General features: G+C 42.1%; 1 protein-coding gene and 1 non-coding gene across 5 annotated transcripts in view; both read left to right on the top strand.

Moving 5' to 3' along the window:
* Positions 1 to 17,715, top strand: part of smap1 (small ArfGAP 1) — a 186,022-nt gene that overhangs the window by 164,465 nt on the left and 3,842 nt on the right. For 2 of the 4 annotated variants that reach the window (XM_042333744.1, XM_042333743.1), the window contains exons 9-10: positions 10,185 to 10,353; positions 15,758 to 16,080. In XM_042333744.1, the coding sequence (XP_042189678.1) occupies positions 10,185 to 10,353; positions 15,758 to 16,080 (492 nt within the window). Of the gene's footprint in view, positions 1 to 10,184; positions 10,354 to 15,757; positions 16,090 to 17,715 lie in introns of all 4 variants that reach the window. The other 2 variants (XM_042333742.1, XM_042333741.1) reach the window with 1 other exon arrangement.
* trnaa-ugc lies at positions 10,531 to 10,604 on the top strand. Its single transcript has one exon. It is a non-coding gene; the product is annotated as a tRNA-Ala (tRNA).

Raw genomic sequence — 17,715 nt, 5'->3', positions numbered from 1 at the left:
AATTGCAATTAGCAACTTTCCTTTCCTGTCTGTCACATCGCTCCCAATGAATGGAAAGTCCCCACAGTCTGGCAAGTGAAACAACACATCGTGGGCCTGTGGCGAGGAAAGCTGGTGGCCTTTATTATCCCCTTCCCCTGAGGCAACGTTCATATTACAATAATAATGATGCTTACCTTTGATATATTGCCTTTCACGTCAGGAGGATGTCTCAAAGCACTTCACACTTTACTGTAAAGTGTCGTGACTGAACATGATGAACACTGCAGCCAATTTACACACAGCAATGAATTCAAAGTCCCAACAACCTTCTGACTTGGAGGCAAGAATGCTACCAACTGACACATATATTGTCATTGCCTGACATATATATTTCCTTCAAAACGTGTGGCCTTGATGACTTTCCTGTCTCCTGCTGGCACTAGCAGAAGCTCTGAGAGGTATATTCAGCCACGTGGTGTGATTTTACCAACACCATTTGGATCTCGGTTTAAACCACCAGTGAGTAATTAGAGCATAAAGTGCTTAGCCACTAGAATGTGGCTATTTTCAATACAGTACCATATGTTTATTTGGGAAGTACAGGTAAAAAGAGGAAAACAGAAACCTGAGGATCTCACAACATACACAGTCACTCCACTTCATAGTATATTCTGTGAAGCGTTTTGAGACGTCTCAACGACGTGATAAGGAGCGATATCAAATACAAGGATTATCGTATAATTTCACAGGGCACAAAGTGACCATTCGGCCTATCGTACCTTGCCGGCTCTCTGAAAGAGCTATCCTTTCCATGTAGTCCTGTATCGTGTTGGTTAGAGCAATTGCTTCGCTAGCTAGAGGAACCTGGTTCGATTCTCGGGCACGGCAAAATCTTAGACAAGTTTCCTGACTCCATACGCCTCTGGTTAGCTAGTAGTAAGTAGGAACCCAGTTGTTAGTCAATTGACAGGACGCTTTCCGGTCTTAATAATCCCTCCAAAAATAAACAATATTGCTTTGATATTGTGATGCTGTGACACCTCTGTGCGCAATTGGTTGCCGTGTTTCGCCTGCAAACTATACAATCAATTCACTTTACAGTATATTCTGTGAAGCGCTTTGAGATTTCTCAAAGACGTGATAAGGCGTCATTTCAAATGCAAGGATTATTATCCTTTTAGCCCAACTCTCCTGCCTTTCCCTCATGCCCTTTTCTAATATTTGTTTGAAATTTCCCTTTTAAGTTTGTGTGGATTCGGTGCCCAGTGGTGGGTGGAATTGGCTCTTTCAGTACTGTATTGTGATTTCTGTGTACTGTGATATTTCTTTGAAAAGAGGAAGGAACCCTTCTCACTCGCACATTGGCAGAACTCAGGCAAATTTGAGGCCACATTAAAGAGATGTACAATGTGTACCATTACTCTCAAGTGACAGTGGTGACAGACTAATGCATTAATAGTGAGCACAAAACTTCCACTGAGCACTGGGACCCACTTAATCGTGCAAATCTGCTCAATCAAAGTCTGGAAAAGTGCATCAGGAATTACTGCAGTATACAGTGGGCGGGCTATCCGTAGGGTCAGAAGAGCAGTTCTTTGCTGCTGTCACAATTTCTGGGGAAAGGTAAGTTCCTTATTAACTGTAAATCTAAATTTTATTGTGTTCCTGGTGCATTGAAATTCCTTCATCCCTTCACTTTGATTATTTTTTAACCCTCTATAATTTGAGGCTCATTTCAGTCTTTTTTTGTGTGTGTGATCTTGACTGGTGTAGTAAGTGCATCTTCCATTGCCATACTGTGACATGTTTAAGATAATTGGCAAAAGAACCAGAAGGGAGACCAGGAGAAATTATTCTACCCGGACAGTTGTTACGATCTAGAATGGAATGCACTGCCTGAAAGAGTGATGGAAGCAGATTCAATAGCAGCTTTCGCAAGGGAATTGGATAGGTACCTGCAAAGGGAAAATGTGCAGGGCTATGGGGGAGTGGGACCAGTTGGATAGTTCTTTCAAACAACTGGCAAAGGCACGATGGGCCAAGTGACCTCCTGTGCTGTAAGATTCTATGATTCCATGATACTCTTACAACAAGGCTGGGAACTCTCAATGCAGAGGCTTTGGGCATCAGCTGGGGTACGTGGCGACAGCTGAGCACTGCAGTCGAATCATGCACTCCATGCACGAGCCAAACAGCGCAGCACCAATTTATTACTGCCAATCTCCCACAGAGCTGTGAAGAGAGAGGATGCCTGCTGAGTGTGCTGGAACTTATTCTATTCACTGTCTCGCTTGGCAGCTGGGTTCTTTCAACTGCACCTTATTGTAAGACTTCCAGCTTCCTCTCAGTGCTGGACTGTAATAAGACGAATAATCTTGCATTTGAAATAGTGCCTTATCACGTCATTGAGACGTCTCAAAGCGCTTCACAGAATATACTATAAAATGAATTGACTGCAGATTTTTGTGGGCGAATCGCAGCAGCCATTGCGCACAGCAGTATCCCACAAATTTTTTGTTTTTTTGAAAGAATTATTTTCCCCGGAAAGCGATCTGCCAATTGACTATCAACCAGGTTCCTACTTATTGTGGAGTAAGGAAACTTGTGGAAGGTTTTGCCATGCCCGGGACTCGAACCTGGGTCCTCTTGCTTACGAGGCGAGTGCTCTAACAAATACACGACTGACTCCACAGTGATTCCCACTTGCCTTTGTGAAGTGCATCAAAATGCTCATCCTAAGTGAAAGTCACTTTATAAGTGCATGTCGTGATGTTTTTCGGAGTGGCTATTTTACTTACGGTGCTATCCCGTCCCATATCATTCTCGAGTATTGAAATGTTTTAGCATCTTAGTGCTGGTGTACCTATTGGGAGAAAAGAAAACCCAGCAACTTGCCATAAAAAGTCTCTACATTTCTATTAAATGAGTGTGTGTCTGAAGCAATGAAAAATTGATACCTCTTGTATGGTGTGGCTTTATGAAGGAGTCTTTTGAGACACTTGAAAGTCTGAACATGAAGAACAATTTGTCTTTCATCTGAAAATACAGTAAGACCACTGCACCTCCTTGCTTTCCCACAGCTACTCTGGGATTCATCAGTGGCAACGCAACTGATCTAGGAATTAAGCCAGGAGCCAGCAAAGCAGTTTTCCTTTCCAGCCGAAACTGCAAATTTTTATCAAGGGTGAAAAATATCTCACAAAGCGTCATGCAGTCATTAATTCTGCTAATGTAGATAGGCTCACAGTAATGTAGATAGGTTCAAGACAGCATTGTGTCTTGAACATGTTCACCCCATCTGTGTCCTTCATCCTCACATCGGTGACGTTTGCCCGACGTGAAAGGTGCTTTACAAATGTCATTCTGTTGTTTTTTGTTGTTGTTATTTATTGACCCAATAAATACTTATCGACCCACTCCATTTGCTTCGTGGACCAGCAGAACACTGGCCTGCGTAAGGTCCCCCACTCTATCCGTCCCACCATCGGCGGATGGGCTTTCTGCCATTCTTTTCCTGCTCTCTGGAACCCCATCCCAGAGTCCCTTGTCTCAAGCCCTCTCTCCTCTTGTTAAATGCTCCAAGATGCTACTGTGTGTGAGGGGCATTATATAAAGGCAAGTTGTTGTTGTTCTCAATCAAGGCCCATTTTCAGATGTACCTTTTTGACAGCACATTTAGCCATCTTTCCTTTCCCATCCCCTTTGGCTCCCACCCTCAGCTCAGGTGCCCAGCCAGCATTGCCAAATGCTTCGAGCTATCCTCCCAATGTGAGAGGTTCCAAAAAATATATAAGGATTGTTAAGTTGTAAGGTGGTTCCAGTTAGTGATTGTATTGTGGTTTGAGCACCTTGGGACTTACTCCCGATGTGAAAAGCACTATTCAAATGTAATTTGTGATGGATTTAAACCACAGGCTCATCTGGCTGCACAGGTCAAAGAGTCTCCCAGGTTTACTTCCTTAATCTGTGTTGCATTAGATAATCTCATCTGTCCCGGGGCAGAAGGAATGCTTACAATAAGCCTCGGTCCCAGTTTAGTGAGATGGGAAAGAAATCAGCCAGACTTCCCCCTCTGGGTCACTATCCAGTGACCTCTACTGAGGCTTGAAATTCAATCCAGGCTTAGTCTTTAAGACAGTGTTGTCCTAAAATTTAAGATTGCATAAAATTGTAGAAATTTCTTAAAATCAGTCTAAAGTTTGAAATCTAGCTCTTGTTTAAGAATTACTGAAAGCCAGTTTCCAAAGTTTGACTGAATCTAATTTTCCACAATTCTGCGTGATATTAAATTTGGAGGGAAAATGATTTTACAGACAAAGAATAGGTGACATTTTGAGATCTAGAAAAGTGCATAAATGAGAAAGTATTGGGATTCACTGTCATGCAAAGTCTCTCCTCCAATCCAAATAAAATCTGTCAGTCATTTCAAGGCTGTTTGTGGGACATTGCTAGGCACAAATTGGCTGCTGCATTCGCCTACAAAACAAACAGTCACTACACTTTACAGCAATTCCTGTGATGCGTTTTGAGATGTCTCGACGATATGATAATGCACTACATTTCCCACCTGCTCGGGTCCTGACCTAACTGTACAGCGCCTTGGGACGTCCTCCCGACGTGAAAGGCGCTCTATAAATGGAATCTTGTTGTTGTTGTATATCAAATATAAAGGTTTATTATAATGGTGAAATAGCGCACCCAACTTTCCCATGTACCATGGCTCTAGGGGGAGATATAGGAGACTCCAGTAAGGGAACCGCACTAGTGGAACCACGCTCTAGAAGAGAAAGTTAATTGTGAATGTATTTTCTTCTGTTGTGTAACTTTGCAGGATTCCTAAATGGAGCTGCAGACCAACTCATTAGCAAGTGTCTGGGACAGAGAGATGTCCAGAGGGTTATAATGACCAATTATAACATTGTCTTGTGGGTTCCGTAACAAAATGCAGAGTGAGCTGAGTGTTTACCTTTGGGACTTTGGTATCTGAGCTCAAATCCAGTTTAACGGCAAATTGAGTCAGCAAGATGGTTCCCTTATCGCTCTCCAGAGGTAGTGTTTCTGCATCCAGGTGCAAATCTGAATAAATTTACATTTTGTTTGATCGTTCGGAGGATATAGTGAATAATTGCGGAGTGCTATACACTTCTCTAATCCCTAGCAGTTCCCCCATTCTCTTTCCTTTCCCCTCTCCCTCTTCCCTCCAGTGCTAACTTAATGCTTAAACTGCATTTGTTAAGAATTTCCTGACTGCTACTTGTCACATACTCTTGCTCCTCGGGAACTGCAAACTGCACTTGTGTATTCATAAAGAATGTTGGGGGAACAAATTGCAAGATTTGCAAAAGGTTTACTGACCAACCACCTCTGGATGTGTTCGGACAATCCTCTGAAACACAGCGCAGGCTCCAACATGTAAGTCAGAACGGAGATTGCCAACATAACGTTCTATCCTAAATATCAATATTATTTTATTTCCAGATCCTTTTGCAATTGCTCCATCAAATTAGGTGCAGTCTGCCTTGTGATTAAAGACTTGCCAGTATTTCAAGGATACATAGGATTGCATTTTATCCTACCTTATATTCTCTCCTCGTTCCAAATTCCCCCCAACTTCAAATGATTTGTCCACTAGTCTCATTGTTGTTGAATGTTGCAGCCACATTTACTTCCACAATAGCTACTGCAATCAATCTATTGTCAGTCTATAAAGTACTCTATGACTTTTTTTGTGAGACATCATAGAAATTTATGCCCTTATCCACGAGTGAAAGAACTGGTGAGACGGTCCTTGGTTTGTAGGAACATAGCTGTAGGTATATAATAATAATCGTTGCATTTGATAAAGGGGCTTATCACGTCTCAAAGCGCTTCACAGAATATACTGTAAAATGAATTGACTGTATATTTGTGGGCGAACGCGGCAGTCAATTGCGCACAGTAGTGTCCCACAAATAGTCGTGGATTGAAGGGACCAATTTTATTATTGTTTTTTTCTTGAGGGATTATTATCAGGCGTGTGGTGTAAGGAAACTTATGCAAGGTTTCGCCCAGCTGGGAATCGAACCCAGATCTCTCACTTGCAAGGCAAGTGCTCTAACCACTGAGCTACAGGACTCCTCAGCTGTAGGTAAAAGCTTAGCCAATTTTAAATTAATTCTCAGTTATTTCCACCTTCCTTTGTTAGCATCAGCTGTTTCTTAAATGAGTCCAGTATCCTTACCAGCTATGCAACTGTTAATTAACCCCTGTATAAAGAAATACTTTCTAGGATCTTCTTAAATTGCCCTTTAAAGTCCTGAAAATGGGACTTCTTGGGCTTCTGGCTTGACTTATCTGAAAATAATGTTCCTGGTTTCCTTTCTCAATCCAATTTAGCATTGTATACCCTTTTTTAAGGTCCCCTCTAAGACATCTTTTTTAAAAGCCTGAAGTATCCTCGTTGATCTAGTTATTCATCAAAACTCCCCCGCTGACACAGTATATCTACCTCACTCATCTTCTCTGTAGTGCCCCGAGAGATACAGTGGCCCGCTTATTGCTGCAGCAACCACAACTGAACATGTTTAGAGTACCTGGGCAAGTGTGCTGCAGCTCATTGCAAAACGGGTAATGTCTTCTAGTGCGCTACAAAATGGTGCATTTCTGGTTCAGGCAGGTTACTCCCAATGGCACTTCCTGTGCATAAAATAAATGAGCAAGTGTGTCTGGAGGATTGTTCGTTGGGACACAAACCGGAGAAAAGACCCTTCTCTTTTGTGATTAGGATCAGGGAGATCCCTCCATGGTCTTGCCACCACCATACATAATAATAATAATAATAATAATAATAATAATAATCCTTGTATTTGATATCGCTCTTTTCACATCTTCGAGACGTCTCAAAGCGCTTCACAGAATAGACTGTAAAGTGAATTGACTGTATATTCGTGGGCAAAACGCGGCAGCCAATTGCGCACAGCAGTGTCCCACAAACAGTCGTGGGTTGAAGTGACCAATTCATTATTGGGTTTTTTTCTTGAGGGATTATTATCAGGCGTGTGGAGTAAGGAACTTCATCCCAGAGTTCCTCTGATTTGCCCCCGCTCTCACCTCTTTCAAAGTCCATCTAAAGACCTACATCTGATTGCAGTTTCGATCATTTTTCCCTTCCCCTTCGGCTTCCTCGGGTGCCCAGCCAGGATTATTAAGTGCCTTGTGCGGAATTGGCTGCCGCGTTTCGCCCACAAAATACATAGTCAATTCACCTTACAATATATTCTGTGAAGCGATTTGAGACTTCTCAACGACGAGATAAAGCGCTATATCAAATGCAAGGATTATTGTTGTTATTATTTGATACGTCCTCCTGACGTGGAAGGCGCTGTATAAATGTCAATTTGTATTGTGTTGTAGGGAATCAGAATTTAACATTTCATCTGAAGAATGACACCTCTACTATCTCAGTACTGCTTTTCCTCAGTTAGACTCTCAATCTCATGTTCATTTATTTCCAATGTTGCCTGCATCTCAGAACAACCGCTGAGATGGGTTCCCCCCCCACCACCCACTCAAACAGACACATCAGTCAGGTTGATATACAGTTTGATGAACAGCAGATGAACATCATTGATGAACATATTTTAACTGGGTGAACACATCCAGGAGGGCTTTCCATCTGCGTCACTGAATCTGCGCCGTACCGGGGATTTTTTTTAAAAAACATAAAAGAAAACATGATGGGGATTATTAAAGATGTATGCTTGTATTGAAATTAGTCACAGAATTTATTACAACCCTGGTGCTTGTGGAAATTCAATGAGGTGGGAATATACCTCTGGGAATCGAATTGTTTGTGGTTTATATTCCCAACAAGGGGAAAATAGTCATGCAGCATCCAAAGAAATGTATGTCTTGTTCTTTAAGTGTTCGAACTATTTTAGGGAACAGAATGATCTGAACAGCCCTGGATCCCTCAAACATCATAGCAGGTCTGCACCCAATTGCCATCTTATTTCTTTACTATATTCAAACCTCCCCTTTGCTGCACAGAGAAGCATGTTTGAATTCGAAATGACTTAGATCGAGCAACAGAAACACTGTACCTCCAGCCGTCACTCATAAATTTCCAGGCATTTGTGTTCGGAACCGGTGATATTTAGGTGGGTACTAATGCAGTCGGGTTGGCAGTATCATCAAGTGTTTGTTGTGCAGTCATTGTGTGTTTATAATTGCTAATTGCGGATTTGAAAGAAACAAGTGATAAATTTGCGAATTCTTAAATAATCCTCTCTTGTCAAACTGTCCGACTATGTTGACATTTTTCAGTATTTGGTCCTGCTGAGCACAAGCCTGATTATAGAACCATAGATATTACAGCACAGGAAACCGTTTGGCCCAGCAAGGCTATGCTGGTGCTATCTATCCTAAACCCAATTCCCCATCCTTTCCTCATTCTAATAACCTTCTGGATGAAAAGCTCCCCCTTCATACTTCCAGTGATAATGCTTAGTTTATGCTGCCAAACCCTGCGAGTGTTATCTTTGCGTTAATCCTCGTCAGATCTTTTTGAATCTCGAGAGTGCTTCAGTCAGATCCCTTCTTAACCTTCTCTGTTCCGGTATTGTGTGCAGAGGATGTGTGACTCCTGGCACTGATTCAGAACAACTACTGCGCGTGAATTGATTTGTGGTGCGTGAATGTATATAGGTGCAGTTTTTAAGTGAAAACTGTTAAAACAAAATTAAATATAATAATAGTATAAAATAATACTTGCATTTGATATAGCGCTTTTCACGTCGGGAGGACGTCCCAAAGCGCTTCACAGAATATACTGTAAAGTGAATTGACTGCATATTTGTGGGCGAACGCGGCAGCCAATTGCGCACAGCAATGTCCCACAAACAGTCGTAGATCGAAAATGACCAATTTATTATTGTTTTGTTTTTTTGGAGGGATTATTATTAGGCTCTGTGTGGAGTAAGGAAACCTGCCCAAGGTTTCGCCCTGACCTGCCGGGGATTGAACTCAGGTCTCTTGCTTGCAAAGCGAGTGCTCTATCCACTGAGCGACAGGACTCGACCTTCACATAGAATTCACCTTCAAATAGAACCTTCACAGAAAATAACTAGTAATTAAAAACCATAGCAAGTCAGTACAGGGTGTCCATAAAGTCCTGAGCTGAAACAAGCTGCATTTCTCCTCCTCACTGACTCCATCCATGTTATGGAAGATATGGCACTGAACATGGCGATGGATCATTATCTGCCCTGAAAATTATGGCGCTCAAACTCACACTCATCCTCTGGACGTCTGATTACTGTTAAAAGTACTTCTAAATAGAACTGTCATCATTCTTATCCATGTTTCAGTTGTTGGTCTGTGCGCTGTGTAAAAAAAAACTGTGATTTAAAAATGAAAGCGCAGGAAACCGTTTGACGTTGTACATGGTAAGAACTGGTCTTTCTGCCTTTTACGGGGTGCACATAGTGCAATGCTGTACAATTTCATATCTCGGAGCCCTGTTGGTTTTAGATTGGAAATCTAAAGTTTTTCTGAGGCACGTTCCCAGTGTGAAGAGCACCTTGGAGATCAATTGCCCAAATACACACACACACATATGATTTGAAGGACGCTCGTTGGAATTTTGTTTGGAAACCTCCCAAAATACTCAGTGGGGCAAGTTGAGCTCGAGTTGGTCTCCCAACTGTTCTTTCTGCAAGCTGCAAATTATCCAGAACTCTGCAGCTGTCTTCTCTCTCTTACCAAGCTCTGTGAACCAATCGCCTCCAGTCTTGTCTGGCTCCACTGGCTCCCTCAGAGCGTCGAGTTTAAAATCTTCGCTTTTAAAGCCCTCCACAGTCTCGCTCCTCCCTACCTCTGCGACCTCTTAACACCCAAACCAACCTGTCCGCTCCCTCCATTCAGCGGGGACTGGTCTTCTCCATGTGCCCAGCCCTGCCCGCGCCACCATTGGCAGTCAGGCCTTCAGCCTTTCTGATCCCACCCTCTGGAACTACTTTCCACCCCTCTTGATTCCAACCTCAAGCTCGGGTGCAAACCCCGGATTGTCCAGGATATTTGAGATATCCTCCCGATATGAAAGTTAATATGTAAATGTAATTTGTTGTTGTTGTTGAGCTAGTTGTGTTTTCTTCCTTTTCTCCGCTACTCTTTATTTCTGTATACCATCGGTCACAACTCTTTTTTCCCCCCTTTGTCCACAGCCGGTGTCCACTAAACCCCCTGCAGCCTTATCTGCCGCGGGAGGAGATCTTGACCTCTTCACCGAAGCAGCCACGAAGTCTGAAGACTCTGCAAAGAAACCACTCTCCAAGGATTCCATCTTATCGCTATATGGCACAGGAACGATGCAGCAACAACAAGCCCAGCCAGGTGAAGCCATGTTCAGAGTACGAAGTGCGTGCACCCGCCATTGAATACGATACTCTATGAACCCATTTTCACACAAAGCCTAGTGGAAATCTGGAACTCTCTCCTCCAAAAGGCTGTGGATTCTGGATCAATTGAAATTTTCAAGACGAGTTGATAGCTTTGTAAAGGAGGTTGTGGAGTCCTGTAGCTCAGTGGTTAGAGCACTCGCTTTGCAAGCGAGAGGACCTGGGTTCGATTCCCAGGCAGGGCTAAACGTTAGACAAGTTTCCTTACTCTGTTTACCTAGTTGTAAGTAGGAACCGATTGTTAGTCGGTTGGCGGTTTCGCTTTCCGGGCTTAATTATCCCTCAAAAAAAATTTGGTCACTCAATCCACTACTGTTTGTCACTGCTATGCGCAAATGGCTGCTGCAATGCTCCCACAAATACATGCCTTTTGTCCACAAAATACACTGGATCCTTTGGATTCCTGGGAAATCTCACTTGTCACTACTTACACATCAGAGAATCTGTTTTTTATCCTTTCTGCCTTCTGTTGTTATCCCAATCAAATCCCTATTATTGTCACAATGCTTCATTCAGTTCCAAGTGCCTCAATTCTATACAATGAATTCTTACGTGGAGACCTATCAAATGTCTTTTGAAAATCCATACAGACAACATCCATTGATTGTCTCCTGTCCAGCACTGAAGTAACCTCCTCCAGTGCGTAAGTGTCTGTGCGTGCTTGCATGTGTGTGTGTGAGAGCAACTCAATATAGCAACAGGGTGGAGCCTGGGGGTGATGATCTTTCGATATTCCTTCTCTTCAAGCTTCTGTTTAATTACCTTTGATAGGCTCTGGTTCATGTCTGAGCAATCCAGACCTTATTGTCTATCATATCCTTTGATCTAGACATGAACTCTTCTCCTGAGCTATGCGGTGGAGTTTGTGGCAGTTCACTTAGTGGTAAAGCTAAACTGTGGCACTCCCTAAATCTCCCCTACAGCCAAATAATGAAAACTTTGCTGACATTAATTATAGTAATTAGTTTATTGCAGATATTTGAAAATGACAGTAAATTAATTTTGAACATAAAGAAAAATGATTTTTGTTCTGGAAACAAAACGAATCTCCAGTGTAACATAAAACTTGAGGACCCAATGATATATACTCTCTGCGTACAGACGTCAAATTATAGCTCCTGTGGAACTTGGAAAGTGAATCATCCTCAACCAAAGATAATTTGGTATCGACAGCTTAATACATAAAATAAATAAAATGTTTGAGTTTATAACGCTGTGGAGATCAGGGGACACTTACATTTCATAAGCGTAATTTACACTGTAAAGTAAAGACTAGAGAATATCAAATCAATAACTTCAAGCTTTGAATCGCAAATAATAATAATTTGCTCACTCAATTCACAACTGTTTGTGGGCCAAAATTGGCTGCTGCGTTTCACTCATAAAATATACAATCAATTTGATATTCGATATCAGAGCTGTTTGGATCTGGAATGTATTGCCTGAAATGCATTCCAATTGATGGAAGCCAATTCGATAACAACTTCTGAGAGAAGTAGATAATTATTTGGGGAGGACAAGTTGCAGGGCTATGGGGAGAGCGCAGGGGAGTGGGATTGGTTTGGATAACACTTTTCAAAGAGCCGGCACAGACACAATGGGCTGAATGGCCTCCTTTTGTGCTGTATCATTCTATGATTCTTTGAATTTACTTTACAATATATTCTGTGAAGCACTTTGGGACGTCTCAACGACGTGATAAGGTGCTGTATCAAATGGAAGGATTATTAGTATTATTATTTTCAGGACAGAGGTAAGAACTAAATAACTTGTTTCCGTTCTTCTCTGCATAGGGTTATGGCTGTTGACTGTAGTGACTTTTTTGTAGTCAAATCAACAGTCATTTGTGACAACAAAAACAGAAGTCGCTGGGAACACTCAGCAGGTCAGGCAGCATCTGTGGAGAAAGGAAAGTGAGTCAACGTTTCAGGTCCACGACCCTTCATCAGAACAGATCCATCGTGGACCCGAAACGTTGAATCATTTGTACCAGCTAGGCCCCACACACAGGAGCGGTTAGGAGAATTCCTCTTTCACAGAGGGCTGTTCAGATACGGAGGTTGTTGGTGGGGAAAAATCCATAATAATAATAATCCTTGCATTTGATATCATGCCTTTGACATCAGGAGGACATCTCAAAACGTTTAATAGAAATTATTGTAATTTGTTGTTATGTATTTTGTAGGCAAATGCGACTGCCAGTTTGCACACAGCAATATCCTGCAAACAGCCATGAAGTGAATGACCCAATTGGACTGGGGGAATTTAGCCAGGAGACCAGGAGAAACACTTCTCTTTTCAAATGGGTCCATGGGATCTTTTCACAACCACTCTTAACAGGCATAATAGCATTTGAAAGCGAACCACACAAATGATTGAAAAAGAAAAAATATGAAAGGTTGCAGGGAAAGGGCAGAGTAGTGGAGATCAAATGGATGGCTCTTTCTGAGAGAGAGTAAAAAAAGAATCCTTGCATTTGATATAGTGCTCCTTCACATCAGGAGGACATCTCAAAACACTTCACTGAATTCACTGCAAAGGGTAGTGACTGTGCAACCTGCGGGCAAACACAGTAACATTCTATATAACAGGAGAAACACCTTACTTTTATATTCCAGAATTTATGTGATAATCCACAACGTTTTTAGGACTCTGCTGTGATTCACCTACAAATTAAACGGTTAATTCACTTTACAGTATTATGTGAAGCACTTTGAGTCGTCTCAACGACGTGATAAGTCGCTATATCACATGCAAGGATTATTATTATTATTTTTATTATTATTATTTTTATTATTATTATTAATAATAACAGTATGATGGGCCAAATGGCTGACTTCTGTGTTGTAAAATTCCAGAATCATTTGCATCAACGACAGACAGAAGGGGCTATTTGTTATGGTATTAAAAGAGGAAATGATTGCCTGCTTTACTGTATAGGAAGGCAACTACAGTACCTCTCATTTTGCTTGTGTGTTGCTCAAGGGTATTAAAATTATAAATATAGATAGACTTTGATTTCAGGCTTTAAGTGAGGCAGCACTAATACACTGGGATCAGGGAAGGTTGCAGTCCAAAACAAGCAATTTGGCCCAGGAAGTTTGTGTGAGTTTTTTTCTCTACATAAGCCACCAAGTCTAATCTCTCCCTTTTGCTCTCCCTACCCTTTAATATTCCTCCTTTTCAAACATCTATTGAATTCCCTTTTAAAATAATGTATGGACTTTCCTTCACCAAAAGTTAAAGAAGTTACCTTGAGAATCCAATAATCTCTTTAACCTTTAGCTTTGACTTTTATATAATTGTCGCTGCTGCTGTAGTAACCCTCAGGTCATGTCAGTTTTTGATAGAAATTTTCAGCACAGAAGGAGGCAATTCAGCCCAGTGTTTGTCTGCCACCAATGGCACACCTCTGCCACCAATTTTCTTGTCTCTTTTTATTAATCTCTCCTTCCAATTCCACTCTCCCCATAATCCTTTTTACTCGTTAGGCATCAATCCAGTTCTCCTTTGTATGAAGCTATTGGATTCAACCTCAACAGCCACTTGTGGTAAAGAATTCCACTCCTCCTAACCTCTCACTGACTCCAAGTTTCCCCTGTACCTGTATTAACAATCCTAGGGCTCTGTAGGAGAGGTTTCTAGTGCTGCTCGATATGTTTGTGTTTATTTGGGATTTTCTCTTATAGGAATGTTAGCTGTTTCTGCTGGCAACGACTAGGGGACATAATTATGAGATAGTCACAAGAAGAGCATTTAGGAGAATTGTTTTCACTGTTGTGACATGGTAAAGTCCCAAGCAAAGTCGTAGAGGCAGAGTCCAATGTGGGTTTCAAGAGGAAAGTAGGGAAGTAAATGAAAGATAGAGGCTTGAAGGATTATGGCAAAAAGACAGGGCAGTGGGATTGAATGAACGAACGAACAGCTTGCTCTGAGAGCCGGTACAGACTCAACGGGCTGAAAATTTCTATCATTCTATAAGCATATTGTCTTTTAGTTATTTGGAGCTCAGATAGAGAGAGACAAGTAATAGTCGGAACTGTAGCTAGATACTGGCATTGACAAATTCTGACCTTATACAGGTTGGATATTCTTACTGATGCGATTCTATTTCATGTATAATAACATTCATGGTGACTTTTAAAAGGGAATTGGACAGATATTAGAAAAGAAATAATATCAAAGGATAGGAGTAAAGGGTACGGGCTGTGAAAATGAAAGGCCAGTTCTTTTAGAAAAATGTAGTCCAAATGCCACAATGACTTCCATCTGTGCTCGGTATGGGAATGAATTGTTATGATTGTTTGGTCTGGAACAAGAGCCACAATCCGAAAGATGCCTTTCCGTTTAAGATATTTCAGTCCAGATCTTTGTGGTTTTCTTTTGTGTTTTAAGGCCACAAACCTGTTACACCCTCTTCTCTTCTCAGCACTACCCTCCATCAGACATTCTACTCCACAAGAGATTTAAAGGGGAGGGGAGAATAGCTCGGCGAGCCAGTTGTTTGTAACGTGGTTTAAATAGATTCAGGGAATTTTGGAAAAGGTTTGACGTTGTCGTAATACAAGCTGCAGATCTCGGTATCTTGTGAACAACACTCACGGGACTATCTCCATCACCTCCCGCATCCATCCCACAAAACTCCCACTGAAGGTTTGATGGCAAAGCAGGTTTCAGAGAGTCTGCAGCAATGTCAAACTTTAAACAGATGAGAGTGAGTCACTGGTTCCCTGTCTTCAAATGGATTGATGTCAAATTCTTCACCTTGACCTATAAATGGAGAACTGTAGCATATTGGTTAGAGCACTCGGGTACCAACCTAACACTCACCTCTGAACCAGTATGTCTGAGTGCCTCTAATTGCCCTGACTGTGTACAGGATGGATTCCTGTAGCGTAGTGGTTAGCACGCTCGCCTCGCAAGCGAGAGGACCCAGGTTCGATTTCAAGGGGGGGTGAAACTTAGGCAAGTTTCCTTATTCTACATGCCTCTGCTCACCAAGCAGTGAGTTGAAATATGGTTGTTAGTCGATTGCGGATTGCTTTCCGGGGGGTAATAACCCTAAAAAAACATTTGGTCGCTCAATCCACAACTGTTTGTGGGACACTGTTGTGCGCAATTAGCTGCCACGTTTCGCTCACAAAACGCACAGTCAATCCACTTCATAGTATATTCTGTGAAGCGCTTTGAGACGCCGCAACGGCATGATAAGGCGCTACAAGGAATGCAAGGAATATATTATCAGAGCAGTTTTCCGTTGGGAGTATGTTTTCTGAGCTAATCTGCTTGACTTTAGTGAGTGGTTTGTTTCTAATGATGTCGTCCTTCACTCCTCACAGCTGCTGTCTTCATGGCTCCTTCTCAAATGCCGTTCATCACACACACTGCTGCCAGCTACCCCAACTTCCCTAATATCGGAGCAGCCATGCCCGCGACGGCTGGCATGATGGGCAGTATGATGGGACAGCCCGTGGGCATGATGGGGCAGCCTCCGGGAATGATGGTTGGCATTGGAATGCCAAATGGATTTATGGGCAGTGCACAAACTGGCGTGATGGGAGTGCCAGAGAACATGATGGCTGCCCCAGGAGGAATGGTGGGGAGCGCAGTGAACCCACAGACTATGTACAGTGTGCAACAGAGCCAGCAACCACAGTGGAACGTAAGTCAGGTCAGACTGGGACACTATCCCTCGTGAAGGGCGATATATAAATGCAAGTAGTTGTTGTTGTGATGCTCAATGAATGAAATAGCCCTTTACCAGGAGGTTATTGATTGCCAATAATGGGTAATTGTTGCATTGAGGGACTGAAAGTCACCGTTTGACCTTTTCAGAGAAATTATAGCACCTGAGGAAGCCAATCGAAGGAGGCTAGAGCTATATATCCATCTGGGCTTTCTCCTTCTTGTGTTTTATTGTTGCTCTTCAAATATTTATCCAATGCCCTTTTAAATCTCCTCTTGGCTTCAAACCGTTCTAGGTGCTGTGTAAAAATATTTTTTCGAACCTGCCCCTTAACACTTTAATAGACAATCCTGAGCTTTCGTTGTCTAGTTAACTATATAATTATTCTCTATTTATCGTCTCAAAATATCTTCAAATTCTAAAGGACCTCCATTAGACCGGATCTTATCCTGCTCTCCTCCAGTGAAAACAGTCTACATTTTTCATAATTAAAGCACCTCATGTTTGGTGGTGTCTGTGTGCACCTACACTGCACCCTCTCCAGGGCTCTGCCTTGCGGAGTCCTGTAGCGTAGTGGTTAGCTTGCTCGCCTCACAAACGAGAGGATCCGGCTTTGATCTACGGGCGGATCAAAACCTTAGGCGAGTTTCCGTACTCCACACGCCTCTGTTTACCTATCAATAAGTAGGAACCCAGTTGTTAGTTGATTGGCGGATCACTTTCTGGGGCAATAATCCCTCCAAAAAACATTTTTTTAAAAATATTTGGTCACGTAATCCATTACTGTTTTTGGGACACTGCTGTGCATAATTGGTTGTCGGATTTTGCCCACAAAACATACAGTCCATTCACTTTACAGTATATCCTGTGAAACGCTTTGAGACGTCTAGAAAACATGATAAGGCGTTATATCAAATGCAAGGATTGTTATTTATATTGTTTTGGGAAGTGTACAATGTTAGTAAGGTGCAATCAGTCAAGTAGGTGATCAATATGTGCTTTGAATGCTATCAAATCATTAAATCACATTTGCTGCATTACGCTAATGGGCAGTGGGGAGAATGTCGCCTGAGGGTTGGCGTTAATCACTGTCATAAGAACTGAAAATGCTTTTTTTTATTTATAAGCAAATCTTTTAATGTGCACGGTTTAAAAAAAAGCAGTATAATAGTAATAATCCTTGAATTTGATATCGCGCCTTATCACGTCTTTGAGCTGTCTCAAGGCACTTCACAGAATATACTTGTAAAGAGGATTGACTGTGTATTTTGTGGGCGAAACGTGGGAGCCAGTTGCGCACAGCAGTGTCCCACAAATAATCGTGGATTAGGTGACCAAATTTTTAGTAAATAGTAAAATTACTTAATTCTCCTTTTTCCTTCACAGTTTCCTTCCTCAGTACTTTGTGATCTACTGAGCCCTCCACAGCTCAGCACAAAGGAGAGTGAGTTCAGACCCATCTTGACTAGGAAATAATTATAGCAAAACCTGGCGAGCAAGTGAATGAATGAAGCAAGAGAGTAGAGTTCAAAATCCTCATCCCCGCCTTCAAGGCCCTCCACTGCCTTGCCCTTGCCTACCTCTGTGACATGTTACCATGTCCCCCTCCAG

This window comes from Callorhinchus milii, unplaced genomic scaffold (genome assembly GCF_018977255.1).
Source record: "Callorhinchus milii isolate IMCB2004 unplaced genomic scaffold, IMCB_Cmil_1.0 Scaffold3, whole genome shotgun sequence".
In the NCBI taxonomy this organism is placed as follows: Eukaryota; Metazoa; Chordata; class Chondrichthyes; order Chimaeriformes; family Callorhinchidae; genus Callorhinchus; species Callorhinchus milii.
This window is presented reverse-complemented; position numbering and strand designations above follow the sequence as displayed.